The sequence below is a fragment of the Haplochromis burtoni genome, unplaced genomic scaffold (assembly GCF_018398535.1).
Source record: "Haplochromis burtoni strain Fernald_Lab_line unplaced genomic scaffold, NCSU_Asbu1 Contig_477, whole genome shotgun sequence".
NCBI lineage: Eukaryota > Metazoa > Chordata > Actinopteri > Cichliformes > Cichlidae > Haplochromis > Haplochromis burtoni.
Genome location: NW_024582838.1, coordinates 221,106 through 237,338, shown reverse-complemented (window position 1 = coordinate 237,338; position 16,233 = coordinate 221,106). Strand labels below are relative to the sequence as shown.

The 16,233-nt window shown below is 40.5% G+C and overlaps 2 protein-coding genes across 2 annotated transcripts in view; one reads left to right on the top strand and one right to left on the bottom strand.

Moving 5' to 3' along the window:
* The window catches only part of LOC102288747 (intestinal mucin-like protein), a 15,654-nt gene extending 9,252 nt beyond the window's left edge, over positions 1–6,402 (top strand). The window contains exons 9-19 of the mRNA XM_005946241.2: positions 30–145; positions 238–269; positions 353–521; positions 2,521–2,616; positions 2,755–2,795; positions 3,600–3,851; positions 4,952–5,053; positions 5,263–5,391; positions 5,481–5,520; positions 5,614–5,731; positions 6,032–6,402. Coding sequence (XP_005946303.1) covers positions 30–145; positions 238–269; positions 353–521; positions 2,521–2,616; positions 2,755–2,795; positions 3,600–3,851; positions 4,952–5,053; positions 5,263–5,391; positions 5,481–5,520; positions 5,614–5,731; positions 6,032–6,233 — 1,297 coding nt within the window. The 3' untranslated portion in view covers positions 6,234–6,402. The remainder of the gene's footprint in view (positions 1–29; positions 146–237; positions 270–352; positions 522–2,520; positions 2,617–2,754; positions 2,796–3,599; positions 3,852–4,951; positions 5,054–5,262; positions 5,392–5,480; positions 5,521–5,613; positions 5,732–6,031) is intronic.
* A 203-nt stretch (positions 6,403–6,605) lies between these two features.
* Positions 6,606–15,990, bottom strand: LOC102289063 (toll interacting protein). The gene is made up of 6 exons (XM_005946242.3): positions 15,808–15,990; positions 11,674–11,823; positions 10,915–11,097; positions 8,385–8,537; positions 7,934–8,018; positions 6,606–7,859 (listed from the first exon to the last, which is right to left on the bottom strand). Exons 1-6 carry the CDS (start codon positions 15,838–15,840, stop codon positions 7,636–7,638), a joined length of 828 nt encoding a protein of 275 aa, XP_005946304.1. The 5' UTR covers positions 15,841–15,990; the 3' UTR covers positions 6,606–7,635.
* Positions 15,991–16,233: the final 243 nt, after the last annotated feature.

The following is a 16,233-nucleotide window of genomic DNA, read 5'->3' as shown; positions in this document are numbered from 1 at the left end:
TGATGGGCTAATTCATTTTCTCTCATCAGATACAACATGGCATACCAAACAGTGGCATCCAGTAACAACACTAAGGAAGGTTGTTTCTGTCCTCATGGTACCACATTATTCAACACAGTACATGACATATGTGTTGACACCTGTGGTAAGACCAGATTCTGCAGAACACTATTTTGCTGGGCTTTGAAATATTTTTCTCCCAAACATCACCTGCTACTGTCTGTGATTGCCTTTCAGCCTGTGTTGGACCTGATGGAAAACCCAAACAGGTGAGAACTCTGCTCTTATGTTCATGCCTTCTTAACAATGAATAAGATGTGTGAATCTGAATCGGTGTGTTTCTTTTAAACAGCTGGGCGAGACTTGGACAAGTGACTGTCAAACCTGTGTTTGTGACAAGGACTCCATGAGCGTCCAGTGTGAGCCTGTTCAGTGCCAGTCTGTACAAAGTCCTAACTGCAGCGAGCCTGGCCAGCAACTGGTCAACAATACAGTGAACTGCTGCACAACACAGTCATGTGGTCAGTTTTAGTGTCTTTGAACTAGCTTTAAACACTGTCTTGCAGTTGATATCACACAAATGGATGACTGACACTGATGAAAATTGCCTTTCCTGGGACTAGTACTGTCTTTATGCTCAATTTTCATCTCAAAGCGTTTTTGTTACAAGACTCGTCCAGTCGATCACAGACATTATTCACGCAGCACTTTCATCCATCCCTCTGTGCTTTCTGACATTTACACACACACTCCATTGGATGCATCAGCGGCAACTTAGGATACTTGAATACTCAAACTAGAAGAGTAAGGTATCAATCCAACAACCTTCTGGTTCGTGGACAACCCACTCCACCTTCTGAGCCTAATATGCCAGATAACACCTGGAGGTAGTCTCATGCCTGGCACATTCATAACGTAGTTATTTAGCTTAATGGAAAATATGCACATTTGCATTTCTGTTTGCTTTTCAGAGACAGCTTGGTCCTGTGTGATTGAAATCTCCATCTCAGTCAGTGAATAATAATGAAAACGAAAACTCAAAATCACAGAAAAATCAAGATCGGTAGAGCTTGTGCCAATGTACTTATTGCTGTTCTTTGAAATCATCACATGGTTGTTTAGAAAAAAAAAGACTACATTCACATTAATCTGTTGATTACAATGTTTTGGAACAAACATCAGATCTCAGGGACAACGATCACGCTGCTTTTCTTAACTGATATAGATGAATGTTCTAGGACTAAAAGCATTTTGATGAAAATGGAGATTATCAACCTACATATGGCTTAATTCAAAGACATGTGGCAGGCTAGTCCATTTTGTAAAATTTCTTAGCAGCAACTCAAAATGGTATTTAGTTGTTTGCACGGAGCCCATGTGCTTAAATCTGGCAATGTCAGATATATAGATGGTCTCCTGTGGGATCTCCTGGGGGACACCATGATGGGAAATGCCAAGCACTTAACGGTGCAGGGTAGTGGATCACCGACTGTGTCCTGAGGGACTCCTCCCAGGTCTGTATTAGGGTATAACTGAGTTCTTGGACAGTCTAAAGTGCAACCTGGTGGTGTTGGATGGACCAAAGCGTAATGTTGTAGAGGTGTTATATGGGACTTTGTCAGGTAATCCTGGAAGCCATTCAATGATATTAATTCCTTTATCCTTGAGGAACTATCTGCATCCACATGAGCCTGTTCATCGTTGTGCACCAGGGTCTGATAATAGATCCAAGGATTTCATCCCAATGCTAGTCCGGCAGTCCGGGTGTCATCATAAGTCTTGAGTAGAAGATACCGGTCCTACTCGTGGGTTAAGGACCTTCTATGGCCCTGTCCAGCCCTTCCACTGTGCTGGAATACACAACCAACCTTCTGGCAATGGCACATATGAGTATGTGTGCACCTCACAGTACCAAGGTACTGTACTGAGGTCACAGTACTAAGGTCAATACAGGTCAACACAGTCCTTCACTCTCAGACTGCTGGCTTACTTGTTGTTCGTAAGAGATTTAAAAGTTAAATGGAAGGCATACACTTTCATACACCACTTTACATTTAATCATTAGTTATTATTAATCTTTGGGTCTCTTGTACAGCTTGTGTTCAGTCCTGTCTTTCTCCTCTCACTCACAGCTAGTCACAGCAGATATAAGCCCTTCCCTGAGGCTGGTTCTTCTTCCTGTTAAAAGGAAGTTTTTCCTCCCACTGTCAGCAAAGTGCTTGCTCATAGGGGTTATCTGACTGTTGGGGTGAGACCTTGCAATATTGTAAAGTCTTACCCTTGCAACATAAAGTGCCCTGGGGCAACTGTTTTTGTGTTTTGGAGCTATATAAATAAAATGTAATTTCATTTCATTGAATTAAATTAAAAGAGAGCTTGGCTCAGCAAAGTCCCTTCCCAGCTTGTACTAAATCATGTAAACAGTTGCTTTCCTGGTTCTTCAAGTTATTGTTATCAAATGGAAAGTTGTGCAAATCTTCATCATCACATTCTGACAAGTTCTCGTTCCTTTTGCAACAGAATGCAACGTAAACCTGTGTCCTCCTCCTCCCACGTGCTTGCTGGGCTTCCAACTGAGCATTACCAATGGCACCTGTTGTCTATCCTACAACTGTGGTATGTCACTCTAATCCATCAGCCTGTGAATGGAAGTGAATGAATAAATGGATGGAGTCTAGTACAATGTAAACTACAACAGATCATCAATGCATATGTGTGAATGTTAGCTAAACCCATGTCTCTTTGTGTCTGCAGTTCCTAAAGGTGTATGTGTCTATAACATGACTGAATACAAGGTAAGCACACAGTTCAAACTCTGGAAACAAGAAGTGGTTTTCCCTAATACATCAAACAAGGCCCATCTGTTGTCCTGAATTATACACATACATCAAGTGCAGCATACTGCAGCATACTGCACTTGATGTATGTATGACTTACATCAGTATATTCAACTTTTTAAACTGTGCCTGACTGAAAACTGAATGAGGCCCAGCTGTAAAGTTACAACAGTGAAAATTGTGTGAGGCTCTTTCGCTGGAATGTATGTATTCAGATGGATGGTTAGGTCTTCATTTCAATCGCAGCTATTGGAAAACAAGTAAATCAGTTACATTTGTAGGCAAAACTTCACATGGAAGAGTGTCACAGCTGAACACACCAAGTAGCTTTAACGTGTATTCAGCCCTGCAGTTCAAAGTGATAGGGTTCTAATGTGCAGGTAGAAATAAACAGCAGCACAGAGACCGCATGAAGTGCTCATAGCTTGAGTTAATTTTACCGCACTTGTGGCGATGAAATCACCAGTCTCTCCTATTTGTTGGAAAAGTGTTTTTTTTTTATGTCAATGTTCTTTATAGATCTCTATTACTCACTTCACTGATACGATCTTTGATTGGACTAGGGAGTGCTCAGTTGACATGTAAAACATCCCTTTATATATGTTATCTTTGACTGGTGTTTTAGATTTTGTCAAGCCAGCTAACTCTCTCTGTGCTGAACTTTGTTTTATACTCATCATTACGATAAGGCTTAAAATAGATATAGAGGTATGAAATATTCCTTGAAGCAATTAATATAATATATAACATACAATTCTTTAGCCTGGTACCAAGATCCCAACACCAGACACACTATCAGAACCCCCGCTGGAAGCACCAGAAGCACAATCAATTGTAGAACAAGCATCAGTAACAACAACAACACCATCGGGAGCTGGAGAAATATCAACAACGTCAGAGTCGTTTACGCCCGGGCCCTGCCAGGAATGTTACTGTGGCCCCGAAATGGATCCTGTCACCAAGCTGAACATCGCCATCTGCAAACCTGTCGTCTGCAACGAAAACTGTTCTGCTGTAAGCTCATTCACATGCCAACTCGCACGACACATTCATTACATCATAAAGAGGAATCATCGCCCCACACTTCACACCAGCAAGCCAGCCTGAGCAAATCGCAGTATAAGGTCCAGAACAATAGCACCAAAAAACTAGAACCTTAGATGTGAATTGAAATGAACAGCTTTGGGAAACTTGGTTAAAAAACTCCAAAACAAAACACTGAAGCAGAGCTATTCTTATTTTCTGCAATAGAAAATAATGTTCATTGCTGAAATGGTATTGCTATGTTACATTAAACACAACTGTAGCTTCAAATAATGAGGCCACATATGTATGCACACGCAATCCTTCAGACTTCTCTAAACAGCATTTCTGCTATTTGTTTTAGTAGTAACTCGCTATGATGTCACTGAGATTGGATATCACTAATATCACTCAGGTGCACAACGTTTACTGGGCACATAGAAACACCACCCGTCTGTTGTTCAAATGTTTTCTTAATGAGGTGGAGCCGTCCAATAGAAAGTTGGCCTTTATACCTTTAAGGTGAGAGAAGAATTAAAAGTACGTTTCAGATAAGGAACTAAATGTTAGTAAGCACTGTGGATTTTGAAACGCTACTCTTTAAGAACTTTATGAAGGCATCATTAACGAATAAGTTAGCCTCTAAGTACATAAGTGTTTAACTTATCCTTTATATACTGGCTTTCTTCTTTCATTTTGTTGTGCAAATAGTAATGATAAAACCTTTTTAGCCCTTTACTGATTTCTTAGGTTTTTACATATTTGTCACACTTAGATGTTTAAGGTAGTCAAATACATTTTTAAATTAGATAAAAATAACTTAAGTAAATATTAAATACAGTTTTTAAATAATGAAAAGAAAAGAATGCCTGACGATGCTAAAAAGTCATTGGCCCTTCAACCTACTAACTGGCTGTGCCCCCTTAGCAACAACTGTATTCAAGCATTTGTGATAAGTGGTCCTTCACATGCAGACATGTTTTAATTCAGCCACAGTGAAGCATATTCCAGCATCCCCAGGTCTACACAAACACACACATACTTCTTTCCTTACAAAGCTCTCTCACTCTTCATATCTCACTCTTTCGCAGGGTTATGAATATCAGACTGAACCAGGAAAGTGTTGTGGAACATGTGTTCAGATGGACTGTATTTTCACCACGCCTGACAACGTGACGGTGCATGTTATTGAGGTCAGTACTGCAGCCAACAGCGAATAAATGCTAGCATTAGAAGCACCACAGCAGGACTCCTTTCTTTTTCGTTCTTAAAAACTAATCAGCAATTTAGGACCTAAAAAACAAAAGCTTATAAATTCAAAGCCAAAAAAGTATTTTTGAAATGAGATGACACAGGTACCCTGTGTTTTGAGCCAGAATTGATGTTTTACATGGTTTTACAGGTCAACAGCTCTTACACACCTCCTAATGACAAATGTGTGCAATATACCTGTGAGAAGCTCAACGGACAGCTTGTTACCAAGGAAACCAAGGCTACTTGTCCTCCCTTTAACCCCTTGGACTGTGAACCTGTGAGTTTATTAGACTTTTACAGATCAGATTGGTGGATTTTGCATTTTACTGCTGAATATTTCACACATGAAATGTCTTCCTCCTCCAGGGCACTGAAACAACAGATGCCAGTGGGTGCTGCCCAACCTGTAAGCCATCAAACTAAATAACTAAATACATGTTAAGAACAAAGTTTAAAAATGTGCCTCACGTGAGTGTGCAACTGTTGTTATATGTTCCAGGCAATATAAGTCTGTGTAAGACCCAGAAGGAGCAGAGAATCCTTGAACTGAACAACTGCAAGAGCGCACAGCCAGTTAACATCACATATTGCGCTGGACACTGTGACAGTTTCTCCATGTGAGTCTATTATTTGAAATTTAACCGAGAGCACCTTCATTTCCCTTAACTGGCTGCTACATGTTCACTGTTTTTAATTGCATACCAAAGAATACACTATTATTTATCTGCTGTAGGCAAACTCATGAATAATGAATAAGAACTAGTATATATGAGTGCAACAATAAAGTAATGATCATCTTTAAACATCACCCACTCACAGGATTAGGCATTGTACAGACCATTCAGATTTTTCTGTTAATTAGTTACTGTAACTAGTGCAGACTTCATTAACTGGTCTTTCTCTGTGTGTGTGTTCAGGTACTCTATGGAAGCCAACACAATGGTACACAATTGCGAGTGCTGCCAAGAAGCCACCACAAGTGTGGAGCAGGTGGAGCTTACCTGTGCTGATGGGTCTAAGCTGCAGCACAGCTACACCATGGTTCAGTCATGCCAGTGCAGCAAAACAGAATGCGTGGAAGGGACAACGCCCAAACCACAGCGCCGCAGGAGACGCTGATCATCAGTAACTTAAATGCTTTACAATGGCTCGACCACCTCGACACTGAGTGTGCCTCATTTTCTTATCTCTGGTTAAACAAATGCTCCTTTTCTGTATCACAACATACCACTGTGATGTAAACTGTCTTTTCTTGGTGATGAACATTAAAGTCTTTCTGCAACATGAACATTTACACCAAGTCTTTGTGGGGATTGAACATAAAAGTTTGAAAAACACTTGTTTTTCAAAATAAAAGAAAATATGGAGGTTTAAGACTTTTTGAAGAGAAATTTGACATTGCGAAGGGAACAATCTTACAGAAATGTTATATTCCATTTCCATTACATCTGCTATCGGCTGGCTTCTAAATCACCTTCTCACTTAAAAACATTCAATTCAATTCAATTTTATTTATATAGTGCCGAATCACAACAAAAGTCGCCTCAAGGCGCATCATAGGTAGCAAAAACATGTGCACTACTTGTTCTTGTCTAGTGACATATGACTGCAATTCATGCTGAATCATAAATATTCTGAATATTGTGAAATCAGTAAACACCAATGGAATACCAAAGTTCCTGGACTGAAAGATGTGTATTACACTGAGATAACAGAATCACATGACACCACTGCACTTTCAACATTAAGAGTTTTGCAGACTGACAGTCTCATGGAGAAGAACTTTGGCAGACAAAATGTTGGCAGGTTACAGGTGTGAATAGAAGACTTAAGATTAGAATATACAGTCACCAAGGAGCATTGTGGGTCTTAAAACCTCTGCAGATGTCATACTGTTGTCCTCCATTCAGATATCAGTAGCAAAGTGACCTCTTCAAACTCATTTGGAAGGTAACTGAACATCAAACCTTCATGTCCTGACTTAGTGATGGTAAACCTATATTAACTTTGTTAGAGATGACTCACAGTGGACAAAAGAGTTCTTCTAACCAGGGTAGTCATTCACTCATTATTATTACTGCATACATTTCTATATATATACACAATGAATAATTTGAAATGCACTACACACTTTACAGATACCAATAATACAGGAGGTTGTGATTTACTGCAGTTATGGCAGGTGCAAAACAAACTGTTTACAAAAGCATCAACAGAAATATTTGGTGCACTGTGAAAATCCAATCGTGTGATTAGAGGGTAGAACACCCACTGAGTGGCTATACCAAAATGACTGTCAGAACTTGGGAGCAGAGTTGTGTTTAAGCTCTAGGGACCTTATTTGAACTGGAAACAAAGCTCTTTTGGGAACTCGGCTGCTGCTGCAGTGTGTGAGAGTATATTACTGTGGGAGGACTATAAACATGTCTATAAGAGAAGGGGTGGAGCTCTGTATATAGACTACTTTCACTGTGAATGCATGCATCTGTTAGCATGTCTGGTATCAGACTGTCTTGTATAGTTAGAGCTCCTCAGCCATCTGCAGCAGAGAGTTGATGGCAGCATCCTTGTTGCCTTGCTGTGCGTCCAGTACAGTGCGAACCACCTCTTTATCCAGGTTGGGGAACATGTCCTGCAGAGCCTTAAGGTCCTGCTCAGTGCATGGTAGGCCCTGGTTCCCAATTGCTGGCATGGTAGTTGGCACTGCCATAGGCATCATGCCCTGGTTGTAGACCGCAGGAACTCCTAGGAACACAGATGACACTGCTTATACAAGAACCAGCTTTTAACTTATTAGATACAAGGTTTCACTGACTGACCTGTGATGGGCACGTATCCTACTCCTTGTTGATATACAGATGGCATAAAGACGACAGGCTGAGTCATCATTCCTGCTGGTAAAGACTGGCACAAAGACAGGGTTAATAATTTCACTTCATGGAAATAAATGAAACAGAAATGAAAGATGGTTTTCAAGATATTTCCTGACAGTGAAGCAGCACTTGATCATTTTTAAAGCCTTTTCCTTAAAACTAAATCAAAATGAATAATATATATTACAGGCTATCATGTTCCAAGCTTTCAAGATTAGTTTTGTTACACTATACAAAACAATTTATGGAAACTGTGTCATTGTCCAAATACTTCCGGGAATAATAAACTGACTGTGGATCCATAGTAACAGCATAACCAAAACTAAATCTGTGATTTAACACAGACGTGTGACACTTTCCATCTTATCTGATGAAGGGTGCGTGTAAATGTCCTCACAGCAAAAGACATAACCAGGTTGATCATGCCCTCCTTGTCGTCACCCTGCCGTCCACTCAGGCTGAACCACTCATCCACCACTCTGCCCTCCCTTAGGCCTTCAGGGATGGTGACATGTGTCCATGCTATCCTGTCATCCATAGAAAATGCTCTCTGTACATCAACACATGGAAACAATTATCAGGTCAGTGGATAAATGCAAATGTATACTGCTGGATCATTAACAGCAGAGTTCAAATTCAACGGTTTCTTCATTTGTAAGGCTTTAAGACAAGGAAATTACCAGAGTATGAAAACAATTCACACAACAGTTCAGCTCAGAATATAAGATGTGACCAAAACGTTCTGGGAAGAGGCCCATAACAAACAGCTTGCCTGATTTAAATTTAGCCGTCTCTCCTTCAAGCTTGTTTGGCACCAAATATCAACAACAGTTTAAGGCACCTTATACTGTCAGGTAAAGACCCTACAAGAAAACCCAACGACTAGACAACCACTTATGAGCGAGCACTTGGTTTTTCCTTGGTGAAGGAAAAACTCCCTTTTAACACAAAGAAACCTCCAGCAGAACTAGGCTCAGTGAGGGGCAGCCATCGTTAAAAAATTTATTAATTAAAAGAAAAACTGCCAGTCACTGATGCGCTGATGTAATTTCACCATAGACCTCAACCTCAAGCAGATAAACTTTCAACTTCTGTTTCAAATTGACTACATTTTGTGATAATGGATCATAACTGGCGGTGAGAGTGGGGTCTCTTGTTAGTGCCAAGCAGTTTGGAGAACATCCAGCAAGTATTTCAGAAGAACAGGTACAAAGGGACATAACAGGACTTCCCCCGAGAGATCTAAAAGGTAAGAGTCATGCTGAAGATGGTCCAGAGGCGCATTAGAACAGGATCTTTAGATTTTATGGGCCTTTTCCCTGAACCTTTCGATTACACCCTGTATCATCAGTAAATATGCACTGTTGATAGAGACAGAATGTAAGAAAACATAGTTTCAACTGTAGTTTCATTTACTTTGTCCATCCTTGACAACACATTTCCTCATTTGAAGGGTGAAACTACAGAAACAAGGTGCTAGGAGAATTGTAATAGCACTGACACGGCATTATGTCCAGGAATACTATGCAAATAAAATCTAAGCATAAAAGCAGCCCAGATAGTTTTCCCCTGGAAATCCTAAGTAAAAAATTACTGCTTAACAAATAACCTTGTAACTTTTTAGCGTTCACAATACTGTCACATAATAAAACTGAAAAAAATATTAGGGTTATTCAAAAGTAATTTCCATCCACCATTTCACCCCCCTGACATACGTAGAGCTAGAGGAGTATTCCTGTAACCTCCACAGAGCTGTTTACTTGGCTAGCACATTACCAGCTGCTAACCTCCACCTTTGTAGCCTGCTCATACTCAACAATGTGTTTCTGCCTCCAAGTGGTAAAAGACAAACAATTTCTTTCACCTTTAGAAGGAAGAGTTTTCTTGCATATTTTGTATAGTACTGTGCTTTATTGGAGGATGTTGAAGTAGCTGTTTTTAAATCGCATTGCATTGGATTTTCTCTTACAAATGCAGATTGTTTTTTGGATGATACCGTACAGGTGCACCAGTGGATGACCTATTATGTTTTTCTTTTTTCTATATATATATGGCTTTATGTTTGATAAGGACAATGAGGGAAAGAGAGAGGGGAAGACATGCAGCAGAGGGTCTCAGGTCGGACTCGAACCTGGTCTGGCCGCTCCCAGCTTTGCTGCATATGCTCCCCTGCTCATTCCAGTGAGCTAAACCGATGCCCGACCCATTATGTTGTTCTAATTGTGTTCCATCTTTTTCTTATATTCCTCCTATTTTCTCCCCGCTTCTTTTTTCTTGCTGTCCTTTTGTTTTTTCCCTCTGACTGTCAGCTCTGTTATTGCCATATTTCACAGCTTTTGGCCATACTACCTTGAGCATGCCCAATCTCATCTGATCTCGGAAGCTAAGCAGGGTCAGATCAGGTTAACAGCCTGAGCATACCAGGTATGTATGCTTAGCTTGTCTGATCTTGGCTCATCTGCTAACCTGAAAGGTTGGTGGTTTAATCCCTAGCTGCTCCAATCTGCATGGCAAATATCCTTGAGCAAGATACTAACCGCAAGTTGCCCTCCAATGTAACAGTTTGTAACAGTTTGTAACAGTTTGTAACAGTTTGTAACAGTTTGTAACAGTTTGTAACAGTTTGTAACAGTCACACCCACATCAGAGTGTGACTGTTACAAAGCACTTAAGATTAAAAAAGTGCTTCTATGAACGGATGAATAGAAACATGTTTTAAACCGCTTTGAGTACTCAGGTAGAGTAGAAAAGTGCTATATAAGAACCAGTCCACTTACTTGCACAATATGATAATGTTAAAATGAAACAGACAAATAAATAAAATGAAAAAAAAGAAGAAAACAAAGAAGAAGACCCTATAGAGCTAATCTTTGAAAAGCTGTGCCCATGTCTAACCATTCAGAAGAGAAGCTCTGTGACCTCCTCACCTCATCAAAGATCTCCAAGTAGAAAGAGTCAACCCCAGGAGGCACCGTGCACTGGATCACCTTGTTCCAGCGTGGGTTTTTGGCTCCATTATGAGCAGTTGGTGTCTCATAGACAGCATAGCCCAGTCTGATCCTACAGTATGGATCCATTCGGGTCATACCATAGTTTTTAGCCAGTTTGGCCTACACAATAAAACAAGACAGGTGGCTTCAATTAACTGATTAATTTAAGATTCATGTATTACAGTATAGCTAGCACGTGTACTCCTGTGTTTAATCTAAGTTACACACAAAAACATAAACACTAACTAAAACTTAGTTTAGTTTATCAAGATCCCCATTAGCTCCTGTAATAGCAGTAGCTACTCTTCCTGGGGTCTGAGGAACTTTTTGACCAAAAGGTTTTTCAGACATTAAACATGAACTACATGAAAGACAAAAAAGATTTCCACGCCACCACTGGGTTAGTGAACTGACCTCTGCATTAGACTAGTTCAACAAGGAGGAAACAAAATAAACCTGTCTGTCAACTAGCACATAGAATATGGATGAAAATCCAAAAAAATAACAGTTTGTTATAAAGAATTTGTGGCACTTTTGCTATAATGACTTTTCAGTTAAAATTTAGAACTTAAACTAAACAAGAAGCTTTTATGTGTAACATAAAAGAACAAACTGTTGGTGTGTAGATTTTATCCACAATGGTACAAATACTGAAATGACATCCAGTTGTACTTCTAATAGTGAAGCTGTGCTCACCTGGACCACTGTAATGCTAAGTCGTCCTACAGTGCTTATGGAGCCTCCATACTGCAGCTGCCTGGCTGCCTGCGCATCCAGCTGGACCTGCTGCTGCTGCTGAGTGGGAGTGATTCGCAGAAAATCCTGTGGAAGCTCCCCAATATACACCTGAAAGCAAAAAACTGGTTTAAGTTTTACCCAGAAAAACTTTCACCAGCATAAAGGGGGCTGGAGGAAGAGAGGATTGCTTGGTGCTGTACTAAGAGAGATACTAATTCATGCAAATGATTTAACATTGTATGTATTCTTTGAGAGAGAGAAAAGAACAAAATACAATCTATGGAAGAGAGAAACCAAAAGTTACTGACATGCAGTATGTAGTATTGCCATATAACTTAAATATGGGATAAATGAAGTGCTTATTGAAATTAAGATGAAGGCGAAGAGGAGAACAAGTGGAAAACAAATGAAGTCCTCTAACCCTGAATACAAACTCAGAGCTGGTTCCACAGGAGAGGGTCAAGTAAGCTAGAAGCTCTCCCCCAGTTCTACTTTTGAAATCTCTCGGAACCACAAATAAGGAGAGGAAAGTGCTCTATTGAGAAAATATAGTATTATGAGGTCTTTATAGAGTATATTCATTCAGGTCTTTGTATGTAAATGTAAAAAAAATATATACCGTATTTACCGCACTATAAGGCGCACGTAAAATCCTTAAATCTTCACAAAAATCGACAGTGCGCCTTATAATCTGGTGCGCCTTATGCATGAATTTTGGTTTGTGCTTACTGACCTTGAACCGGTTTTATGTGGCACACCATGCTCAAAAATCTGTCAAAATGTTTTTTAGAGGACCGTTGCCAGGAGCCTCGCAGAGTAATACGTACTGTGCTTCAACACAACATTCCCGTGTTGTGTGTGTATAACGACTCCAAAATGGCATATTGAAGCGTATTTTAACCTTCGAGCAATTAGTTATGCAGAAAAAAATGGAAATAGAGCAGCTGCGAGATAATTCGGCATTAATGAGTCCATGGTGCGCAAGTGGAGGAAGCAAGAAGATGACCTAAAACAAGTAAAGAAGACCAAAAGGAGTTTCCGAGGGAACAAGGCGCGATGGCCGCAGTTAGAGGACAAAATTGAACAGTGGGTTATTGAACAGAGAACAGCAGGCAGAAGTGTCTCTACAGTCTCTATTCGACTCAAGGCAACAGCGGCACGTGACATGCAGATCAACGACTTTCGAGGGCGACCTTCTTGGTGCTTCCGTTTGATGAAAAGGCATAATCTCTCAATCCGCACAAGAACTACTGTCTCACAGCAACTGCCAAACGATTACAAAGAAAAGTTGGCCATTTTCAGCACCTACTGCCAGAATAAGATCACTGAAAAGAAGATCCGGCCAGAACACATCACTAACATGGACGAGGTCCTCCTCACCTTTGACATTCCCGTGAACTGTACTTTTGAGAAAACAGGCACCGGTACGGTATCTATACACACCACAGGGAACGAGAAGTCATCCTCCACTGTAGTTCTGGGCTGCCAAGCTAATGGCCAGAAACTACCACCCATGGTCATTTTCAAGAGGAAGACTTTACCAAAAGAAAAGTTTCCGGCCAGCGTCATCGTGAAGGCTAACTCAAAGGGCTGGATGGACGAAGAGAAAATGAGCGAGTGGCTGAGTTTATGTCAAGAGACCGGGTGGCTTTTTCCACAAATCTCCGTCTCTTTTGATCTACGACTCCATGCGCGCCCATCTCACCGAGGCTGTCAAAACCCAAGTGAAGCAAACTAATTCGGAGCTTGCCGTCATTCCGGGTGGATTAACCAAAGAACTCCAACCATTGGTCGTTCAAAGTTAAATTACGAGCTGCGTGGGAGCATTGGATGACAGAAGGCGAACACACATTCACCAAAACAGGGAGGCAACGCCGAGCGAGTTACGCCACTATCTGCCAATGGATCGTGGATGCTTGGGCCTTATAAGGTATCAGTCTCAAGTGTCATCTGAGCTTTCACGAAGGCTGGAATAATCACTGAACAGCTAAGTAACAGCAACGAGACTGATTCAGACAATGATGAGGGGGATCCGGGCATGCTTGATGCTGTTTACCGTAACTCAGACACGGAAGGTGAAGAGTTTGAGGGATTTGTGGAAGTTGAATGTACTGGAAAAAGTAAGTGTATTTTTCAATATTTAATGTTTTACAGCTTAACAGTGTTAAGAGTTACTGTGAATGAGCTTAATAAAGGTCGAGTTATCTGACTGTTTTGTTTGTCTTAATGTGTCACATAATATGATGCGCCTTACGTATGAAAACAGAGCCAGTCTTCAACACTGCGCTTTATAATCTGGTGCGCCTTATAGTGCGGTAAATACGGTACTGTAACCTTATTTTGGGGCAAAGTCAATAAATATTTGAAGCAGTTTTTATCTTATTTGACTGGTGATGTACTAGTGACGACAGAAACGTAAGTTAATTTAGATAATGCTTCAAAAGTACTACCCGAAAAAGTCCCCAGAGCTATTTCTAGGTTACTGCAAGAGTCCCGTCTACAAGCAGGACTTCGGTTAATGTTACATTCTTAGACACCCGTATTCAAATGAGGGTTGGTGGACTTAATCGTGTTTTACATATCAGCATGCTAATTTGAACTCTAACTAGCAGGTACAACCTACAGTCAATTAAGTGAGTCATGATGAGACAGGTTTTTTGGTTTGGTTTGGGTTTTTTTTAACTTTTGTTGAAATTGTTTGAGAGGTGTTGATTTATATGTATGGCTCACTTGGAAGACATCTTGGTGATGCTGCTGAATTTTAGTTAGCAACACTTAGGTCCATCACTTGTTGTAGAGAGACTCAGTTTTTGTAGTTATCTAGACCACTACAGTTGAAAATCCTTTCAATCAATGAATGACAATCAATGACATGCGTGATGTCACAAACATCACCACATGCTTTAGTTTGTTTGTTCTGCATAATAGCCTCATGACAGCCTTCCTTGCTGTCATCTGACATCTATTGGGTTTCATATTCACAATTACAGTGAAAAGTTACAGAATACAAAATTCTTCACTCTGAATCAACTTCAGATATTATGGCTGCTTTATTTGTCATGTAATAACAGTGCAACAGGACCCATTTAACCTGTCTGAACAACTAATTCCAAAATTTTTGGTAAAAACTCCAGAATTACAACTTAAGGTATGCATTCTGATCACATATTGTCCGATTTAAAATCCAACGTGGTGGTTTACAGACAGAAAACTTTGTCCAACAAATTCTAACTATATAATGACGGATCTTTTTACTGCTCTGGCCAATCCAAATGAATTCACTCAGTGGGTGCAAATGCTGCTAGCAGTGTTCAAGCATGAGTCTTTTTCCCCAGTCATTATAGCCGACTATATCTCTCACTTTCTGTCTTCCACGAGTGAAACTGTACAAGAGAGAAGGAGCAAAGAATGTAGCATTAAAAAACTGCAAGACATAGTGGGGTAAATCAGTTTGTCTTCATCTACCCGAATAAACACAGAAAATGATGCCAACTTATTGTCGCTAAGAGCAGGACTTTTTAGGATTTTGTGAGTTTAAAAGACGTAAACCATGCCTTTAATATGTTTATCTAGCCTTTCTTCCAACATTTTAACGTAATGCTAGCACGTGGAAAATATTGGACGTGAACACCGTTTTGCTCAAGTCTCAGAACTTCATTAACTTGTAATTAGTCGGTTTCTGAGTAATCACTACATCAGCTCACCACAAATCAAAGGCTTAATTTTTTCTGACTCTTTGTAATCACAAAACATCCGGGGTCCTCTAAGCAGCAACACAGAAACTGAAATTCAGCTTCCCAGATCTGAAGCACGGGAGTGAAACTGTTCTTTATCGTTTGTTGTGTAACACGGAACACGTCAGTGTTGCTATCCTGGCAGCTTAATCCTTGAGTTGCTATTAGCTACCTAAGCTAACGCTTATCCGTTAATTACTTTCGTCGACGTTTAAATGACGGGTATTGAATGCTAAGCTAGTGTCCGTGCAGTGCAACTCTTTCTTGATCATTTAATGAACCAGAACTACATTCCAGAGCAACGCCTAGCTGTGTGCGTGCCAGTGCGAACAAACTAGACAAACACCGAGGTCGCTACCTGTCCCCTCTGGGTGCTGATGGTAGTTGCCATGTCGTCTCCTCTTTATCGGGATTTTCTATTTTTTCTTAAATCACAAGCTTGCGGCGTTGAAAAACAAAACCACATATACTGTCCACTACAACGGATGTTTACCCTTCGAAAGACCTCCTCTTCCTGCTTGTTTTTTTATATATGTCATGTGACAACCAGTGTTACAGTGCTTTACCGCCACCTACTGCGTTGGAGTGGGCAATAGACCCACTCTAGCCAAACCACCTTCAACATTTTTCAGTTACTATAGAAGGTGAAGAGTCACACCTGATCCACAAATGAATGGGATGCACCGCATTCAGTGGCGGTCCAAGGCTGTTTGGCGACCTGGGCGAACACTCTCTCTTGCCCCCCCCCCCCATAACAAACAGCAAACGACTAACAAACAGCCAT

Bases quoted from the DNA above. Each gene is read 5' to 3' on its own strand.
- LOC102289063 (XM_005946242.3), bottom strand. From the start codon at position 15,840: ATGGCAACTACCATCAGCACCCAGAGGGGACAG. The intron at 11,098-11,673 runs GTGAGCACAGCT...TTTATTGTGTAG, and splicing joins TTAGCATTACAGTGGTCCAG to GCCAAACTGGCTAAAAACTA. The intron at 8,538-10,914 runs GTGAGGAGGTCA...GTTGATGTACAG, and splicing joins ACTTGGAGATCTTTGATGAG to AGAGCATTTTCTATGGATGA.